Genomic DNA, 21,304 nt, shown 5'->3' on the forward strand with positions numbered 1-21,304 from the left:
ACTGTTCCTCAATGAGCAGATTCCGGGGAATAACTATTTGGAGGACTAGGGCTTCCTTCCAGTAGAAGCATACCACAAAAAGTGATTAGGAGCTAGAACTCCAGATGCTGATAGACCTGGACGAAAATCCCACTTGGCCACTTGCTAGCCACGTGACCTTTGGTGGCCCATTTACCCGGTGTGTGCCTCCATTGTCCCATCTGTGAGACAGGGGTTGGGCTGTCTTACAACACTGGTGGGGTTATCTAATGAGACCGTGTTTGTAACTGAATGAGAGTTACTATGGGTTTTTTAGGATTGACTCACGTTAGGAATAAAGCTTGGAATGAGCCTCTTCTGCAAAACCGCATCCCAGTTCATGTCATTCATATATGGGAAGTTCTGAACATCAGACAAGTGAGAAAATCGTTGGTCTGGATTAGGCTCAAGTAGCTGCCAATGGAATACAAACATCAAGATCATAATGAAGGTCAAAGTGGGGCAAAAAAAAATCAAACAAATTCCCTCTAAAAGTTTTCAGGTGTGGGTCTAAAGAAAACAAGGTAGAGTTCCCCTTCCCTAATCCTATCAAATAATAAAGATAATACATACATAAATAATGTGATAATGCACGGATAGGATGAGCTGTAAGTAGGTTTTTGCAGTGTGGTGAGTGAAAATAGATTGTCCTATTGAGTCAAACATACCTTTGATTCCCGACTCCCTTGCTTTATTAACTAAGGGCAAGTTTGTCCTCTAAACCTTAGTTTGCCCTCTATAAAAAGGGGATAATAGCCTATTTCGTATGGTTGTAGCTAGGAATAAATGAGGCCATGTATATAAAGTACCTAAGAGAAGGTCTGTCCTTATTAGGTGGTGAATGCTCATGCGTTTTTACAAATGAAATTAATTTCCTACTAAAAGTTTTAGCTGTTCATACAATTAATCAAAATATATTGGATGTGACACAGATAAGATGTAACCAAGATTACTGTTACAGTTTGGGGTTTTGCTAAGTGTGATTAAAGATTCCCCCCCCTGCCCCCTGTAACTGCTCCACAGTCAATATCACATCAGTCCTGTTGGTCAAATGGGAAATGTCAGTTCTGCTTGAGAACACTCCTGGAGACTATAGCCATGGATCATCGGAGTGTAATTTTGGGGTGAGGAGGGCTATCTTGAAATTGAGGACAATTTGCTTATGGAAAATGACCCCTCCCTTCTTCATCTTTGACATTATCAATATCCCTATTCCAAAACAGGGAACTTGACCCCAAAGGCAGGAGGCACAGGTGTGAACCCTAGGCCCTCAAAGCTCTTGTCCTTCACCAACCACAACCTGTGCGATTTTCCCTCTTCAAAGAAAACCAAGTGCATCCTGTGGGGCTCCTCATTCTTACCTACATATAATCATTCAGTGCATACTACTGAGCTGCTGCTACAGTTGCCATTAATCTTTTCCATGAACATGGGCACCCTGAAAATCTGATGGACACTATGGACCTCGTTTATTCAAATACCAGATTTTACCACCTGTCAGGCTCTGTGCTAGGTGCCAAGGTAGCATGGTGAAGAAGCCTGATGTGGTCCCTCCTCATAGGCCTTAGAAGACAGTAATCATTAGCCCAAGAATCACACACATATAATGCATAAGTGCAAATTAAAAAAAAAATAGTATGAAGGAAAGATAGTGTTATGTGAGCTTACAACAGAAGAAAGCTTCCCGAGGAAGTGATATTTAAGCTGAGATCTAAAGCTGTGCTTCTCAAACTATCTATGTAGAAGGGCCAATTTTTTTCTGTTTAATTTCCTACCCAGTGAGATCAGTATGTACCATGTACAACTTGTGATTTGAGTTAATACCCTGTTCAGTAAGATGAGTCCACTGACCATGTACTTAGAGGCATCAGCAGTATCACATTGCTATAACAGTTTCTAAATGCTTCTCTCAATTTCTATACTTCTCATGGACCTGTAGGGAACAATGCATGGACTTGAACCAGTAAGTGAATCCCATTGAGTAGTGTTGATCTAAAGGAGGGAGCTGGAGGAGCTGGGGATGGGGGCACTGTTCCAAGCAGAGTGTGTGCAAAGGCCCTGTGGTAAGAGATAATAAATGATGGTGAGGAAGGAGAAGAAAAGGAGAAGAGAAAAAAGTCTATGTGTAGTCAAAAGGGGAACAAAAGTCCAAAATAAAGCTTGAGTGGTAGTCAGAACCTTTATACCATACAGATTATTTTGATCTTTATTCTGAGAACGATGAGAAGACAATAAATTTTGCTTTGAACAGATCAGTATGGGGCAGAGGGGAGAACTGAATGGAGTGTGTAAAAATGTCCAGGACAAACCAGTTATAAGGGAAGACCTGATGGTAATAGGACTGGGGAGATGGCAGTAGAGATAAAGAGAAGTGACAGAGTCAAGAGATATTTACAAAATCAGGTTACTTGGCCATGAATTGGATATGGGGATGATGAGTGACTTCTGGTTTCTGGCTTCCATAACTGGATGAATGGAGGGGCCACTCACTGAGAAAGGGAACATTACAGCAAGTCCAGGAAATAGCGATCAGGAAGTCCATTTTGGACACACTGAGTTTGACATGGCTCAACAAGAGGACACATGTGTTGCCTTAATGGAGCCACGTGTTTGCAAGCTGTTAGGTGCAAAGCCCACTCTAGAAATGTGTATTATCGTGGCTGCCGCCAATATTATAAACTAACTTCTCACCCCAAACCAGAGGGCATGCTTCTTTTTACCACTTCCTTTTGTCATGCAGTCCTCCTTCTTACCTTCTTAAGTAGTGACACCATTTCCTGTGACCAGGCAGAGGGGTAAGTCACAATAGCTGTCTCAAACATGTGTGCAATTTCCTTGCTGGAGGTGCTGGAGCGAATATGGTATGGTCTCTTGAGGGCGAGAAAAAGGAAGAGTCTTCATTTTTACAGGGTAAAGAAAAAATTTTCCTTTGCCCATGTTCCCAAGCTGAATTTTCAACCAGTAAAATCTCAGTATCATTTTCTGATCCCTTCCAGCTGATTGTTGTTTTCATATGCAAATGTGGTCTACTGTTGCCAGATCTTTTATTTAAAAAAAAAAAAAAAAAGACACCAGAAATCTCTAGTTTCCTGTGAAATCTCAGAATTTTTAAAAACTTAGTAAGTCCATTGGGCCAAATGAAACATTTCTGTACACTAAATCCACCTCTGAGATACCAATCTGGGACTGTTTTGTAAGGCAGCTTACGTACGTATTTACATAGAACATGGGACAAGTGCTCAGTAAATGAAACTTTAAAAAAAAAATTGTTACTTAAATGTTGATTATAAAGAGATCCAGAGTTTTACTCCACCTCTTTGTGCTTTTTGAATCGGTAATAAGTTCAGGATAGAATGTTACCCAGAAAACTTTAACTCCAGTCCAAAATGCTATGAGTTGCTAGTTCTGTGGAGTGGGGTGGAGAACTTTATGATGAGGCATAGTATTTTTACCTCTGAGAGAACCAAGTTCTTTTATAGTTTTAACTTTGGGGAAAAGAAAACAGTGGTTCTGTTATATTTTTCACAGCTGTCCACTAGAGAGCAGCCTTTACCTATATTAATTTCTCTATTTCATAAACTAGATTTAGGGGTTTTTATCTTTTGTGTGAACTGTGAGCTACTTAGGGCCAGAGATCATCCCCTACTCATATTTGTGTCCACTGGACCTAGCACCTACTAGGTGCTCGTTACATGTTTGTCGAATGAACACAATTTCCATATTAGATTAAGCAACAATGGGACAGTTAATATGGATATGTACATTCATCAAGTGCCTGGCCCTTTCAAGAACTTAATAAATGACTGTGGATTGATGGAATAAATTGGGAGAGATGGAAGAATTTAATATTCTTCCTGTTGTAAATCAGTATTAAAAGGTAATGTAATTATAGATGGCTAATAGACACAGAAAAATATGCTCACCATCACTCATCATCAGGGAAATACAAATCAAAACCACAATGAGATATCACCTCACACCTGTCAGAATGGCTAAAATTAACAACACAGGAAACAACAGGTATTGGCGAGGATGTAGAGAAGGGGAACCCTCTTATACTGTTGGTGGGAATGCAAACTGGTACAGCCACTCTGGAAAATACTATGGAAGTTCCCCAAAAAGCTAAAAATAGAATTACCTACAATCCTGCAATTGCATTACTGGGTATTTACCCAAAGGATACAAAAATACTAATTCAAATGGATACATGCACCCTGATGTTTATAGCAGCATTATCAACATAGCCAAATTATGGAAACTGCCCAAGTGTCCATTGACTGATGAATGGATAAAGAAGAAGTGATATATATATATCACTTCATATATATATACACACACACATATATATACGAATATTACTCAGCCATCAAAAAGGAATGAAATCTTGCCATTTGCAAAGATGTGGATGGAGCTAGAAGAGTATTATGCTAAGCAAAATAAGTCAGAGATAGACAAATACCATATGATTTCACTCATGTGTGGAATTTAAGAAGCAAAACAAACGAACATGAGGGTGTGGGGGGAAGAGGCAAACTGAGAGACAAGTTCTTAACTATAGAGAACAAAGTGATGGTTACCAGAGGAGAGGTGGGCAGGGGGACAGGCTAAATGGGTGATGGGCATTAAGGAGGACACTTGTCATGATGAGTCCTGGGTGTTGCATGTAAATGATGAATCACTGAATTCTATACCTGAAACTAATATTACACTGTTAACTAATGGAATTTCAAGAAAAGCCTGGGGGAAGCAAAGGTAATGTGATTAGGATCTTGAGGCAAAAAAGGATTTGAGTGTTAAATTGAGGCACTCGATTGGTGTTTGTTCCTTCATCTGTCCTTTATCTGTAAAATAAACCACCACATGAGATTGTTGGAAAAATTAAATGACATAATACATGTAAAGTTCTCCAAAGAGCAGCTAACACATATTACACACAATGCAGGAGAGAGATTTGTATTATTCTTGAACACAGGCTAGGAAGGGTGGATATAAATGTGAACAGTGAACAGCAAGATGAGTCATCAATAAAGGTGACGTGAAGAAAGGCTTAACTCTACACATGGTATGTTAATGTCAAGTTAGTTGGGGAACCACCAAGTGCTAGGAGTTGACTCCCTAAAAAGGAGACTGGCCAAACTTTATTTTTTTTATGCAAGGTCTAAACATACACATCTCCTGCATATTTTCTTCCCACAAGACTGAATAAAGGACTGTAGATAATTCATCTGTCTCAGTAACAATAGAGCGGAGATAACCTGTGTAACTTAGTCTCAGAAAGGAAGTGCTGGGTACCTTCTCACCATGATCAATGCTTATGGAGTGTTTACTAGCCAAAGGCACCGTGGGTCACTGCATGGGATTCACTCCATGCTTATACCCTTAAGAGCTGGGGCAGGTTTGGCAGCTTCAGCTTCCAGGGTTATATATGTACGGGTATACACTTTTTTCTTTCTTCTAATTTCCTTCTTCATTTCATTGCTGCTTCTAAACTTACTGTTCCTCACTAAAAACATAAAAGGATTTGATAAATGAATAAATTAACTGATAAATGCCACAGACAACTAATTTAAGTGTACTTTTTTCCTTTTACTTTAGAAGGCCATGTGACTGAACTTAATATTTTTAAAAAAATCCTCATGATCTGTCAACTTATTAAAAATAGTCAAATTGCCTTTGTCTTATACAATAACTTATCTTTCTCGTTCTAAAACTTTAAATCCATGTTAATTCATCAACTACGAGAACTGCATATTTATTCATTTGCCAAATATTCACTGAATGCCCATGATGTCCCAGCACCTCTGTTGGATACTGGGGATACAAGAATAAGAGAGACATGATTTCTACACTGGTGGAGACTGTCAGAAACCATAACTATTTATATAGACTCTGCACACACACATACACACACCCCTAAATCAACAGAATGCATGCTATAAAGAAATTACAGAGTGCAGTGACAGGGTATATCAAACAATTCTTACCCAGCATATAAAATAAGAGCAAGAATATAAAGAATGAATAAGGTGGAAAAAGTAAAACATTAGACGGGAGAAAATGAGCTGTTGTGCTTATGGTCTTATTTCAGGAGTACAAGAGCAAAAGAGTTGCAGCCAAGGATATATAATTAGTGCAAAACTATGCGTGTACCTATTGGAAGCTGACACTTAAGGATAACCCAAGGCTAGAAAAGACGGACCTTGCCTTTACAATGCAGACAAAGCAGGTTAATAGCTAAGGGGACCATTCATCAAGATTGCAGTGAAGTTCAGAAACCACAGAGATGTCAAGCATGTTTGTCTTTGAGGCATATATTGGTCTATAAATGAGAATTTGTAAATGTGGAGGAGATCATGGTTTAGCGCCCGTCCTCTGTGATCTCGTTGTGTTGATAGTTGTAATTAAATGTGATTAGCTAGGTTTTGAAACCTAATTACCTACAGCCCACTTGGTGATTCTTTGCTAGAATGTGGCAGAATTGATATAGTGCCTTGTCCCCCAATTCATTCAATACACACTTGGTATGTTTCTATTTAAAGTTAAATACTGGGGATGATACTGAACTGTATAAGGCACACGCTTCACCTTAATGAATTTATAATCTAATAATATAGAAGAGATTATGTAAAAATTGATATACCTTGAAAAACTCACAAGGATAATACTTTACAAAATGGATTTAAATTCAATAATCTGTTAGTACCCTTTCTTCACCTCCCCCCACCCCAAAAATAGAAAGAAAAAAAGTAAATCTGACAATGTTAATACATCATATCACAGAGAACTACCACAGAGATAAAACCGTATGGGAGGGGAAAAATATTTTCTGGGCAAAATTCTTCCTAGGCATTTTCTTAGTTTAAGAAATGCCTTCTTTAAAAGGAAGCCACTCTAATTTGCCCCCCAAACTCAGAACCCAGGAGCCAAATGACAGAGAGGAATCCAACAAGACAGGGCATGAAGGTGTTGTATTAATAATTCACACTCACATTGAGGAACTATGTCGAAGTTAGAATCCTGTACTGTGACTGCAAAGTGCTTTTCTTTAAACAAACAAATATATTTCCACAAGATATTTAGTGAGGTGCCCTGATCTTCCCTCCCTGGGAGTTTATAATACTCATATTATTCATTTAATTTTATCTACAGTTAATGTTAACTCACATGCTTGGATCCATATGTAGGAGAGTGAATATGTGCCCAAATCCCAAGTATCACATGGCACAGTGCTTTCACCTTGCAAACAAACTGCTTGATTTTAGAAAAAAAAAAAAAAAATCCATTCTTTCATTCTAAAAATGAAACTTGGAAGAGTAACCAAAGAGAAACGCAATTCCAGCATACCCGGCCTCTCAAGAGCTCGTACGCCGTCACTCCCAGGGACCACCAGTCCACAGCAAAGGAATAGCCTGCTTCTCTTCTGGAGCTGAACATCTCAGGCGCTGAAAATACAGAAAAGTTAGGTCCGTTTTACAGCCTGGGACATTAACAAATCTCTGCTCCCAACGTGTTCCTCCTAAGGCACATTGCCAGGGTAAATAGAAGGAATAATCACTGCTGTGGGTGTTTATCAGCGCTTGCTAGATTGCTTGCAACAGGCAAAAATGGCTAGTTTTCTCGTCTCAGTGGCTTCATTCATCAGCCAACACACAGGCATGCACGGGCCTTGATGGGCAAATTCTCCTCTTATTTATATCCCGTAACTATTAAAAATTGGATCCCGTAAGGCCTCAAATGTTCAGCGGACCCTAAAATCAGGAAGGCTGGGAAGATGTTATTTGTTGCCTTGATTTGAAAGGTTTGTGCTAACGGACTGAAATGTGTATTCCTGCTGCAAACAACACTTAGAATTTGGTGCAAGGTATATTGGATTGGCTCTCCATCTCAGTCATCTAGAAGACCCAAGGACAGCATTTACAGCCTACTATTGGTAGTGAGGGAGAGAGAAGGAGGGAGTGGGCACTCTGAGAAATAGAAGCTTTCACATCAGGTGGAGAAACTTACACTTTGTAACATAGTTATTTGAAAGGACTCCAAGGGAAGGCAAAACTACAGTCAGTTTTGACCCCAATGGTGACCCCTAGTTATGCATTTTCTAAGCACTTTGATGCCCTGTGCACCTTCTTCATACTCTTCCAAGAATATACCTAGCTCGTGAGGGGTAAAGCACAAAGCAAGGGCGGTGTGCTCACCACTACACTTCTAGCGTCTAACATTGAACCTGGCATTTAGGGTCACTCAACAGAAATGTGTTGACTAAATAAACAACAAGGAGTCAAGTCAACAAGCAAGGGTGGCAGTTCTTAGCTCTGGAGCCACGCCGTCTGGGGTCAGAACCTGCCTTTACCACTTATTCTGACCTTGAACAAGTCAGCTGCTGAAGCTTGAGAACCCTCATCAGCAAAGTCAAAATAAGAAGATCTTTAGAGAGGTGAGACATTAAATGAGATAATGCATGCGCAAATCTCAGCTCCATGCTTGGCCCCTAGGAAGTGCTCCAAAAACTAGTCACGGTTCTGGAGAGGCAAACATTCATAGGAATGCGAATTTTACTTGTCAACAGCTATCCACAGTTGACCCAAGCCTCTGGGACTAAGGCGCTGGCTCTGGACAAAAGAAACTGGCATGACGTGAGGCCTGCACATGGTCTTGACCTAGCTAGGGTACTCAAGTCCCAAGTAAAATCCTGCGGACGCCATCCAATCCGAGGTAGAATGTTGACATCCTGATGCCCAGGACTGACCCTGAAGATAAGAGCCTCATTCCCCAGTAATTTCATCTCCCACACATCACTGCCTCCTATCTTTAAGTCACAGCTCCCCATCAGTTTGGGAGATGATGGCCCTGACCCCACGGTACCCCCTAGACTGGATGGAAATGGGCTTTATTTCCACTTTCCCTTACCAGTACCCTGGGTGACAGGTGACAGGCATCTCACTTAGAGAGAGCGAAGTCTGAGGGAGGAACAGGCCATTGTGCTAGGAGAATGCCTCACATCTGGGTGTTTTCAATTTGACAGTATTGTGAACAATGCTGTCATGAACGCTCCTAAAAGTCCACACATCTATAGGTTATGTTCCTGGAAGGGGAGCTGTTGGGGATACGATGTGCGTCTTCACACATTCTGGATAATGCCCAACTATTTACCCCAGTGGTAGTACCAATTAACATGGTGACCAGCAGGGTATCAGAGTTGCTTTGCTCAGCTTCCTTACCTACGCTTGGTGTTAATTTGCCTTTTGAATTCTGCCAATCTAGTAAGTGTGTATTGAGCTTTCATTGTGGTTTAAATAGACATTCTCCTGGTTATTAATAAGCTTGACCACATTTTAATGTGTCTATTGGCTATTTGGATTTCCATCACTTGGTTTTTCAGGTTTTACAATACCTAGACAGAAGATTTTTTTTTTAAGATTTTATTCATTTTTAGAGCGAGAGCGAGGGGACGGGCAGAGGGGGAGAGAGAGGGACAAGTAGAATCCTTGTTGAGCATGGAGCCTGATGTGGGGCTCGATCTCATGACCCTGAGATCCTGACCTGAAATGAAACCAATAGTCAGATGCTTAACTGACTGAGTCACCCAGATGCCCCTAGATAGTAGATTCTTGGTCAAGAAATAAAGAAAGGGCCTCAAACCTAATCCATAATTGTGATGCAACAGAAATAATTAATGAAATTTACAAAAAAATATTCTAAATTTCATCTACCCCAAAAATCTGTGAATAATAAAGGTTTTCTGAAAAAGAATAAAGACATAGACTTGCATCTCATGTACTAAATTATATTATAAAGCTGTAATAAGATTTGAAGACCCGCAGCATGTAGATGCTGGTATATAAGGATATTTAGTTTATGATGAAGATATTGTAAATCAACATAGAAAAGGTCTTATTTGATATGTCATCTCAGAACAATTATTTAATGATCTAACAAAAAATAAAGTCAGATCCTTATGACATATCTTCAGTCAAGATTATATGTAACTGGAATAAGGAAAGAAATGAAACTATAACAGTATTAAAAATATTAGGTAACCATATCCAAAATCTGGAGATAAGAAGGTCTTACTAAGAATAGTATCAAAGAGGGCGCCTGGGTGGCTCAGTTGGTTAAGCAACTGCCTTCGGCTCAGGTCATGATCCTGGAGTCCCGGGATCGAGTCCCACATCGGGCTCCCTGCTCGGCAGGGAGTCTGCTTTTCCCTCTGATCCTCCTCCCTCTCATGCTCTCTGTCTCTCATTCTCTCTCTCTCAAATAAATAAATAAAATCTTAAAAAAAAAAAAAGAATAGTATCAAAGGTAGAAATTATAGGGGTGCATGGGTGGTGCATTTGGTTGAGGGATTGACTTTGGTTTCAGCTCAGGTAAGGTAGGATCTCAGGGTCATTGGATTGGACCCCTCCTCAGGCTCCGCGCTCTGTGCGGAGTCTGCTTGAAACTCTCTCTCCTTCTCCTTCTGCCCCTCCCCTCCTTGCATGCTCACTCTCTCTCCCTCTCTCAAATAAGTAAATAAATCTTAAAAAAAATAAATAATAAAAAAGGTAGAAGCTATAAAAAAGACTAATGGTGTGATGATGTTAAAAAAATAGTTCATTACATAAAAATGTCATAAGAACAACAGCAAACTAAAAGGTAGGAAATCATATTTATAATGATTCACTATAATCATATGATACACTATAATATTCTGAATATATAAGGCTCCAGAATTTTTTATATAGTCAATAAGAAATAGGATAAAAATATTAACACCCTAATAGAAAATGAGCAAAGAATATGCACAGTTTACAAAAGAAGTCAGAGAATTTCAGTATTAGTATCACGAGGGACCATTTTAAATGATCTTTTCAGGAAGATTAAAGATATTCATTGTGCAGCCCTGCTGAGAATGCAGGGAACTGAATATTCTCAGACACTTTCAGAATAAATGAGCAGAAATCAATGTGAACCTTCAGGAGGAAAATGCATTAACACATAAATATCCACTGACCAGGAATTCTTTGAATGGGACTTCATCACAAAGATAAACAAGTTGCAGGACCTATTTCTGCTAACAGGAGTTTCATTACAAATTTATTTATGTTTCAAAATGAGAAACAACCTAACATTCAACAATAAAGAATTGGTTCAATTTGATGCAGTCCTCTAATTCTGGAGCACACGATCATTAAAAATGATAGTTCTCTACACGGGCATGGGAAAAGAAGCAGAGTATCATTTGCCAAGACCCAGGCTCTGGTAAGTCAGAGAGAAACGAGGTGCAATTCTGGCTGAGGCAGGTTACACCTGGAGCCTGGAGACGAGAGAGGTCGCCCAGCATAGCAGAGTGTTCGGGCTCTGACCCTCACAGCGGTATCCCTTCCTCCACAGGGGGCAAAGTGCTTCATTTCTCAATTTGTACATTTCAAGTGGGAATAACAATAGTATTGGCCTCACGGAAGTTTTGGTTTCAACGATGTCATACATGCACTTAGAACAGTGCTTGGCACTTAGGAAGAGCTCAGCGTTGGCCATTGTTTCTTCATCATCATCACCATCATCATCACCACGAGTGCTACGGCTCGAGATGTTTTCAGATGTGGGTTTAACTTTGTGCTCCACCAGTTACTCGCTGTGTGATTATGAACTTCTTTCACAGGGTTGCTTTGAGAATTTCATGGCCTAATAAATGTTAAAAGCTTAGCAAAGTGTTCAGGCCAGGATAACTGCTCATTGTATGATGTCTATTGTTATTATATCATAAAGTGAAAATTTAGGTTACAAAAATTCAGTATGATCCAACTTTAAAAAAAAATGTGTGTGTGTGCACAGGAAAAAAAAAAGTCTGGAAGGAAACCATAAATATCTACAAGGAGAGAAATTAATTTAACTTCTTTTTGCTTATCAGCATTTTACACATTTTCCATAGTGAATTTGCTTTGTTTTTAATTGGGAAGAGAAGAATGTTTTCACTGGTTAAGCTCTAAGTGATCTGGAATATATTCACACAGAGGTAGGAGGGAGGGCGAGGAAGGAGGGGAGGGAGTAGGGAGCTGAAAGGAAGGTGGTTCAGAACCGGGAGAAACTGCTGTATAACGAATGTGCTCAGCACCTCATCTTAGTAGATGTCATATATTCCTATCATCGTCAGTATTTCATCCTTGTTTTTTTTCTTTCTTCTTAGAATATTTTTTTCTTTTGGGGGCACCTGGGTGGCTCCCTCAGTTAAGCATCAACTCTTGGTTTCGGCTCAGGTCATGTTCTCAGGGTCCTGAGATCGAGCCCTGTGTCAGGCTCCGCACTCAGCGGGGAGTCGACTTGGGACTGTTCCTCCCCCTCCCTCCCCCTCCACCCCTCCCCCCACTCACGCACCTGCAGGTGCACTGCACAGGTGCTCTCTGAAATAAATAAATAAAATCTTTAAAAAAAGAATATTTTTTTCTTTCTATAACTGCTAATTCGTATCCCACAGGAGTGCTAAAAAATGGGTATGGGTGCTGGTGAATGTCTGTTACCTAGATATTACCAAATTTGGATCATAATTTTTAAAAAAGAAGCAGCAGATTTCTACCTAGGACACCTCTTAGAAAGACTCTTACCAAAAAATCAAAGGCAAAGGCAACCTTTGGATTCAGAGTTAAGGGATGACAGATACTCATTTATACTGAAACAAGAAACATTTCTAACAGTTTGGCTTACCTAAATGGATTTACAACCTTTTATGGACCACAGATAATTTCTAATAAATTTCTCCTTTAACTCTCTTTCAGGAAGAAGCTTGACTTTCTGTAGTCAGAGCTTACTTTAAATCTAAGCTTTTTCAGTTATTAGCCATGTGATCTTGGGCAAATCACTTAGCTTCTTATCTTCTCATTGTAAAATGGTGGTAATTATAGTCTGCTTCATAGAGTCGCTGAGAAAAAAATAAATGAATAAATGAACGTTAAACATTTAACACAGTGTCTGGCCCATAGAAAGCTTTCAATAAATATTGGTAATTGTTAATTATAAGGGTGAAGTTGGAAAAGCAGAGAGAACCTTGAATGCACTCCAATTTCCTAGCTCCGTGTTGTGAAAGGGCCCGAAATGCCAAATATGAGGAGAATTAAATTATACAGATATTGTATTTAAAATCACTGGGGAGAGAAAAGAAGGGTAGCCTCCCTTTACTCCTCTCACCATGGAAACCAAGCCTAGAAAACCCAGATGCACATTCTGATTTGGCTCCAAGAAAATAGCCCTTAATATGGAAACCCAGGAAACCTGCAGAATATATTCATCAGACCAGCGGGCTCAGATATTCCCTTTTATCATCTGAGAACTGTGAGTTTTAGGCAGAAAATAGGCTGAATTATATGTGTCCATTATTTTAGAAGTGACAAAGGAGATTTATTCCCCGCACTGGTAACAGGAAGCCATGAAATTAGTAGTTGTTCAAATATCATCTAAAATAAGACTTATTTTTTTTTCCCAGAGGATTTCTTCTCTTGGGAAGTGAAGTGGCCCTGTATGTAGGGGTTTTCTTTTCCTCTCTCTAGTTATACGAGGAAGGGAATGACATATTAAAAGTGGCTTTGCTCTTACCCTTGATTTCAAGTTCAAATATTTTGCTCATAAATGACTCTGACCATATTTAGTCAGTACAGTTCACTCCACCCCCTAATTCCACTGGCTTAACCAGTGAATTATCTGCTTTAAGCATCTCAATTAATTAAGGTAGAAGCAGAAATAGGTTTTTTTCTTCCATCATCTGCAACAACTATGCAGTGTCTAGCTTCCCATTTGTGTTGGGTAGGGGGCTCCCTTAATGATAGTTCATAGTCTCTTGCTTAAAACATTTTAATCCTTTTTGCCCATTAAAACATCTACTTCAGAAACTTTAAAATTCAGTCCTATGAATTTAAAGACTAATCTCAAGTCTGATCCAGAGCTCTCTCATACCACGGGGCTAGATTCAGCCCCCTTGGTGTGAAGATTGCTAACCTGCCTGTCATATCCCTTCTCCCTTTTCCTAGAAAGTACCATTTCTTTTAGGACATGGAAGAGGGAGAGTGGAGGCAGAGGGATCCTAACACAAATGCCCTGGGGTGATCTCTCTTTAGTTGCTTCTAATAGCTGACGTCACTCCTCGTCTATAGCAGAGTTTCTCAACCCTGGCTGCATGGCAGAATTACCAGAAGAGCTTTTCAAGCACCCTGTGCTTGGGGGGCACCTCCAAGATCCTGATATAGTTGAGCTCTATTGGAATTGGTGGTGTTTCTAGTAAGCCACGCCAATAGGAACCGCCTTCCCTCCAGGCTACTGGCGGGGTCCCTCACAAGCTGGATCCCACCCTCTGGCTAATCCAGACACACGCTCAAACACTGCTGTCTGTCTCCTAACGTTATGGTCCCCAGGAAGACTTAACTCCATGGACAGATCGGGCTCTGTGGGTACCAGGACCAGTCAGCACATACGGTGAGGAACCAGACATGGACCAAGCATGGAAGTCCAAGTCACTCACCTCACAGTTACCCACAGACTTTCCAGATCATTCTCTTGAGATCTGACTCACCTGTCCTAGGTGGTGAGAGCGGAAAAGCCCCTCTTCCTGAATCCCTTTGGGGAAAGGATAGCAGTTGTCTCTTTACATTTCTGGGGATGGGTGGGAGACAAGGCTAGTTCTGCCACAATGGTGTCTACACAGAGATGCTCCAACAAGAGCATTTAAGAATTTGTAGTAATTTGTGAGTGTTAACATAATTAAATGTGAGACCTTATTGACAGTTTTGGCACCTAACCTTATCCTTTTAGTCACCCTCGGGGTGTATTTTGAATCTTCAGGCAAAATCCAGTTCCCCATCTTTAAAAAGGAGAACTCATGGGTTTGTCATGGTGCTAAAACTAAAAGTAAAATGACATCTGGGAGGCGCTGTGTGAACTTTACACTCCTATGTGTGTAATGCGGGGTTATGTAAATGATGGGTATAGCAGTTCTTATGTCACTTATCACCATCCGACTTATTACTGTACTTCTATTTGATTCTATTTTTTATTTTTTAAGAAGATTTTATTTATTTATTTATGTATTTATGTATTTATTTATTTATTTAGGAAAGAGAGAGAGAGAGCTTGTGAGTGGGAGGGGCAGAGAGGGAGAGACCAAGCAGACTCCACTGCTGAGCACAGAGCTCCATGCAGGGCTTGATCTCATGACCCCGAGATCATGACCTGAGCCGAAACCAACTGACTGAGCCACCCAGGTGCCCCTGATTCTATTTTTAAAAACTTCTCTCACTAGAAGGTAAGCTCCACGAGCCGGAGACCTTGTGTATTTTGCTCACTTACAGGATCACCTGCCACGGATACCGTGCCACGCCCCCAGAGGCAATTCGCAGATATTTATTCAATCAACCACTATTCTTTGTTAGGAAGTGGGTAGAAGCTGTCCCGAAAACTCATTAAACAGTGTTTCGAAGCGTGCTTCGACCTGAATCAAGATCAGATTGGGCGCTTGCTAAATGGAGCCTCCTGAGGCTCACCTCAGACCCGAGAACTCAGACGCTCCCCAGGTAAAGTCACAGGGGAACTTGGCATTCCTAGCTGCAAGTGCCTCCAGATGACTGGACCCGGAATAAATGTCTACGGGAACAAAATGGCCAAGCCTTGCTCTTAGCACCGCCGCTCACGGAGCCCGTACCCATGTAAGGCTTGGTGCCCGCCGCCGTGGTGAGCCGCATCTCCCTGGGCAGCATCGCGGCGACGTTGAAGTCTGTGATGTGCACGTGCCCTGCAGAGACAAAAGCAGCACACAGAACGGTAAGCCCCATCCGACTCCGCGGCACAGCCATGCTTCTAACAGCCTCTGGAAGCTTAGTCTGTCAATTCTCGCGAGCCGGGTGCAAGTGTGCAAGTCGCAGCGCCGTTTTTCTGCCCTCACAACCAGCGTGGTCATCAACCAGCGGAGTATCTGTTGGCAAACCTGCGGTCCAATCTCAGAAACTTTTAAGCTGCCTGGTTAAGAGCTCCCACTCTAGAAAGTCCCCTTACGATTTCTTTGTTGGCAACATTTTAACTTGGTGACACCTGTGAGCATCAAGAGGGAGGCAGCCGAAAGGCATTCTACGTATCAAGTTTTCAAGCGTTTTTCCAAGTGTCTCTTAGGGGATTTTTTTTTTTTTTCAGAGATAAATATCGCTACTCTAAAGCTGACACAAATGTGGATACATGTATTTATTTCTTTGCCAAGCAAGAGTCCTTTTTCCTCCTTGGTTCTCTGACATATCATGAGTATTTTTTTGTCTGATCGTTGAGGTTGTCCTCTACCCACCCCCAACGAATAATGTATTAGGGGAAGGCAGGGCAAAAAAGTCAAGTTTTATTTATACAGAGGCTGTAGGATGAGCCCTGGGCAGCGAGCCAAGAGACCCGAGTTCTGCCCTGAGCTCTGCCCCTAATATATCATAGCCTTTCTGTCCCTTTTCTATGTTGAACCCAAGTTTCTTTTTGTAAAAAAAGAAGAAAAAAAAAAGAAAGAAAAAGAAAAGAAAAAGAAACGGGTGGACTAGCTCATCTCTAGGGTCTCTCTCGGCTCTGACACTCATAGAGTGTGGGTCTCATACCTCCGCTCCTCACGGAGCAGCCCCTGCAAAGTGTTAGGGTCCCTGCATTTCCAGCCGGAAGGAGGAAGAGGGCAGTAGCAGCTGCTCAGGCAGACAGCCCGATTTGTTAGCTGTTGGCACAAAATTCATACGCTTGCAGAGGCCCTTGAAGGGTTGGCATTTCCATTTCCCTGCTCTGTGGTTCTGATGAGACGCGGCTGCTATTGGAGGGGATGTCATCTGATCCTTCTTCCGTGTCTCCCAGCCCACACTCCTCACTGCCAAACCTCTCAGTCTGCTTCCTGACAGCATCCAGCGTGCTGCTGAAGACAAACCTCACTGCCTTTGTTGCTGGGGTTTTGTTTTGTGCAAAAAAGTGTTTTGTGTCGCTGATGTGATGACATTTTAATAAAGTAAGAGTAGCACTCGTCGGGTTGAAAGTGAAGATATTCTTGCCCGAATGGTACCAACAGATAATTCTGGGAACTCTTCTATCACAGTATAGGTTGTCTCAGTTTTTTCTTTCTTTCTCCCCCTGAGTCATGCTCAAGTGGCTCACTGATACAAATGAGGTCAGCCTGGAGACACTGTAGTTAAGAAGAGCTTGTTCTCTGGAGTCAGACTGCCTGGCTTCAAGTCCAAGTTTGACCACTAACTCACGGTGTTACCTTTAAAGGTGACACCTCTGTGCAGTTGGGTTGGCAACAGGAATTTTCTTATGAGTTTATTGGGAAGATCAAATAAAATAATACCGTGGAAGAACTTAGCATTTGGAAGGAAGAAAGTGTTCAACTGTTGCTCTTTCTCATGATCAGAAACCCCCGTGCCATTTTGCCGAACACACATGACTGGACTTGACTCTGCTGAGACTCGGCTAGCACTGGGACCGTAGGAGAGCCAGGCATCCTTGCTAGAAACAACCAGAAGCTCCAGAGGTGATGCAGATGAGCGGCCAGGCATGGGACCCTCTACTTTAGTCTGAGTGGATGTCCGGAGCCAACTCAATCCTGAGATTATCCGTGCTCTTGTAGAAATAAAAGGTAGAGGATGTTTTCGAGCCCCGTGGTGCTGAAAGTGTGGTCCGTGGACCAGCAGCACCAGCACCACCTGGGAACCTGTTAGAAATGCAAATTCCTGAGCACTACCCCCAGCCTATTGAATTAGAAACTGAGGGTGGGACCCTCGTACTTAAACAAGCCTCCTAGGTGATTCTGACACCCAGTAAAGTTTGAGACCACTCTTAAAATAAGACCGGCTTGGTAGAAGATCCCGACCCAGTAAGTACTCATCATATATCTTTTGAATTTGTTGATAGAATGCTGAATTTTATCTTTCAGTAGTGTTTACATGTATTTGATGAACTGCCATTTTCCAACAGTTTAGCCTAGTGAAATAGTCCCTATTTAATAGAAAAGTTGTTTGTGGTTAATTTCACAGGGCTCAGAAGTAGCAGAGCTGGGATTAGAATTGAGAATTTGGTGCAGGACTCCTTTACTGAGTTATGAATTTCCCCAAACTTTTTGTGCTTTATCCAAAGAGATGGATAAACTGAAACAATCCCTTCCCGGGTTGGCTTAGAGTTTGTCTCCCTGCCAGGGGGCACAGTATGGATGGGGAGAAATTGTCTGAAGGCCAGGATCTGCTGGAACCTGGAGTCCGGTGCTCTTAGCTAAGTAACACAAGCAGAACCCCACAGAGCCCATAGACAATGGCCAAAACCTCAGTTCCAGGCCCAGAATGCTCCCGTACCTGGTCATCCCTCTGCCAGGTTCCCCCCCTGTGCTGTGAAAAGTGCTGGCTCACAGGAGAAGTTTCAGTCACTGGGTGGTTGAGGGTCACGGGAATTGCCTTGGGAATGGGGACCATCAGCTCAGGCCCTTACACAGAGTTTCTCAACCTCTTAGACCTGGTCATTCTTTGTCGTGGGGGCTGTCCTGTGCATGGTAGTAAGTTCAGTAACAGCCCTAGCCCCACTAGAGGCCAATAGCACTGCCCACTCCTGGCTGGAATCCTGACCATGAAAATGTCTCTAGACACTGCCAGATGTCCCCCGTGGAGACAGGATGTAGAGCAAAACCATCCCCAGTTAGAACCACTGCCTCAGTGTGGAGTTTTTCAGATACAAGGCTCAGAAAGTCCCTGATTTGGTACCCTAGAAAAGCATTTTTGCCTTTTCTTTTCACCTCTGTACCTTGAGACACAGAAGCACACTAAAAATTTGAATTGATAGCACTGAGTCATTTAATTCAACTATCATTATTGTCATTACTTCTACCTTTTTCTCACTCTGTCTGTTTCTGCCTGAGGATCTTGACCACCACAGCACTCCTGGCCGCCATAACCAGTCAGCAGGGGTTGCCCCCAGCTTTCAAACATTTCCACTACCCCAAAATGTTGAGAGTCTGGGTGCCACATCTCTGGGATTCTTGTTAAAAATGCATATCCTGGGGCACCTGGGTGGCTCAGTCGTTAAGCGTCTGCTCAGGTCATGATCCCAGGGTCCTGGGACTGAGTCCCACATCGGGCTCCCTGCTCAGTGGAGAGCCTGTTTCTCCCTCTCCCACTCCCCCCTACTTGTGTTCCCTCTCTCGCTGTGTCTCTCTCTGTCAAATAAACAAAATCTTAAAAAAAAAAATGCATATCCTTAGGCACTAGCTGAGACTTAGTGAATATGGTTATTGGGAATAGGGTACTGCTATTCTCTCTCTTTCTCTCTCTTCATATATTTATTATCTATGTATCCACCGATGCCTATAGATAGATATATAGATATAGGTATTTAGGGATAGGTCGATTTTTTTAAAAGATTTATTTATTTTTAGAGAGGGAGAGAGAGAGAGAAAGAAAGAGGGCACAGGGAGAGTCTTAAGCAGACTCCATGCTGAGCATGGAGCCCGACATGGGGCTGGATCCTATGACCCTGAGATCACGACCTGAGCTGAAACCAAGAGTCAGACGCTTAACCGACTGCACCACCTAGGTGCCCCTAGATAATTTTTTTTCTTAAAAAAGATGCTTTCCACTATATCTTTAGTCCTGTGTTGGGAGCCGGCAAGGAAGAAGCTGTTCAGATAGCATGCTTAGTGCTTCCTCCTAACCCCCAGACCGAGTATTTGCCTTTCTCTGTTCCCTGGGACTAGGGATGATATTGAGGAAACTAAATTATAGATGATGCCATAATTATCATTTCCTCAGATATGCCAGGCAGACATTATTGTTCCTCTGGATGCAGCATTTATTTCCTGAATAATTTAAGACAACCACAAAAACTTAGACACTGTGGAATTGATAGAATTGGATGGGGTACTTAAGTTGGTAGGATATGAAAATATTTATCAGGACGATTGATGATGAGCCATCTGAGATCTAATGTCAGCCTGGGTTCTGAGCTAGTGAATGAGACGTTTGAGGAGAACAGTAACAGGTATGCTCTAAATTAAAAACATTTTTTCACTCCCATTCTGAATGTTCATTGACACGGTGGGAAGATTCTCCATTTTACAAAGGGCTTCAGCTCCTTTAAGTATCAGTCTTTTCTGATGAATATGAATGAATATGAATCAGTAAGAATAAAACCAAGTTTCTGCCTGTCGCCGAATGGCGCTGAATTAGAATGTAAGCAACGTGGTGTGATACACAGCTCACTTGGGGGAACAGGCGTAGGAGGCATGTCAGAGATAGGCAATTATCCTTCACGGTTGCTAAAATCCCCATGCAAAAGGTGCGTGTGATGGCCCATCAGGGGTGAAACACTATAAATGTGGATGGAGAGGACAAATGAGGGTTTCTAACTGGAGACATGGAAAATCACGCCAGCAGACACTCGAAAATGCACCCATTGATTTGTGGGGCAGCTGATTCTCACAGGAGTAACTCTACAGAATGTGCTTAGGGCTGGGGGTTATCAGGGATGTATTCATTTAAGAGTGGTTAATTACAGTCCCTGAGCAATGCCAGAAAGCCTTAGTTTCTCAGAACCTGCATAAACAGAGAGTAAATAACCTTAAAAATTTTTGTTCTTCAGAAGGGGATCCCCAGGACAATGTTTAGAGAATAGCTCTCTTTCTTGTTTGTTTGCTTCTATCCCCTTCACAGATCTGTTCCTTTCCAAAACAATGTTTCTCTTATTAACTGCGGTGATTCTCGAGTTCAGGATGAGAAAATAATACAAAAAAGTCCTATTAATTCATCGTTGAAACCCAAAACCTTAATAGTGAAAGCGTCCTTGTAAATAGTTCACCAGGTAACAGGTGTAGACTGGGACGATCCCTCCGGCCAAGTTGGACGGCCGCTCATACGCCCTGAACAACAGAGCCCCAGCCTTAGCAAGAGTAAAATGCCCCCCAAACTGGGCTTAGCCCCCTGCGCCCAGGATGGAAAAGCAGAACGGACCACTGAAGGCGTAGCTGCCTGAGAATTAGTGCCAAACAAAACTGCATAAACATAAGAGCTAACAAGTAGACACACAGAAGCTTTGGCATATCCCTTCTGGAACCAAAATAATTCTGTAGAAAGACAGGTAAGGGCCCAGCTTTCACTGACCACCTGCTATAGACAGAGCCACATAAAACAAGATGTGGAAGCCTTAGCTTGCTTCTTTAGGGGAGAAAGTCACTACCTCATGGAATTATACTAATATTTATCTTCTGAGTGATTTCCTTGTGGCAGACACTGCAATCAGCACTTTATAAATAGTATGCTAGTTCATTTTTACAGTGACTCTAAGA

At 41.8% G+C, this 21,304-nt stretch overlaps 1 protein-coding gene across 1 annotated transcript in view; it reads right to left on the minus strand.

Moving 5' to 3' along the window:
• The window catches only part of STK32A (serine/threonine kinase 32A), a 125,327-nt gene that overhangs the window by 18,139 nt on the left and 85,884 nt on the right, over positions 1-21,304 (minus strand). The window contains exons 7-10 of the mRNA XM_032404427.1: positions 15,677-15,766; positions 7,363-7,460; positions 2,772-2,888; positions 307-432 (exon numbers count right to left, since the gene is read on the minus strand). Of these exons, the coding sequence (XP_032260318.1) occupies positions 307-432; positions 2,772-2,888; positions 7,363-7,460; positions 15,677-15,766 (431 nt within the window). The remainder of the gene's footprint in view (positions 1-306; positions 433-2,771; positions 2,889-7,362; positions 7,461-15,676; positions 15,767-21,304) is intronic.

This window comes from Phoca vitulina, unplaced genomic scaffold (genome assembly GCF_004348235.1).
Source record: "Phoca vitulina isolate PV1807 unplaced genomic scaffold, GSC_HSeal_1.0 scaffold6, whole genome shotgun sequence".
Classification (NCBI taxonomy): domain Eukaryota; kingdom Metazoa; phylum Chordata; class Mammalia; order Carnivora; family Phocidae; genus Phoca; species Phoca vitulina.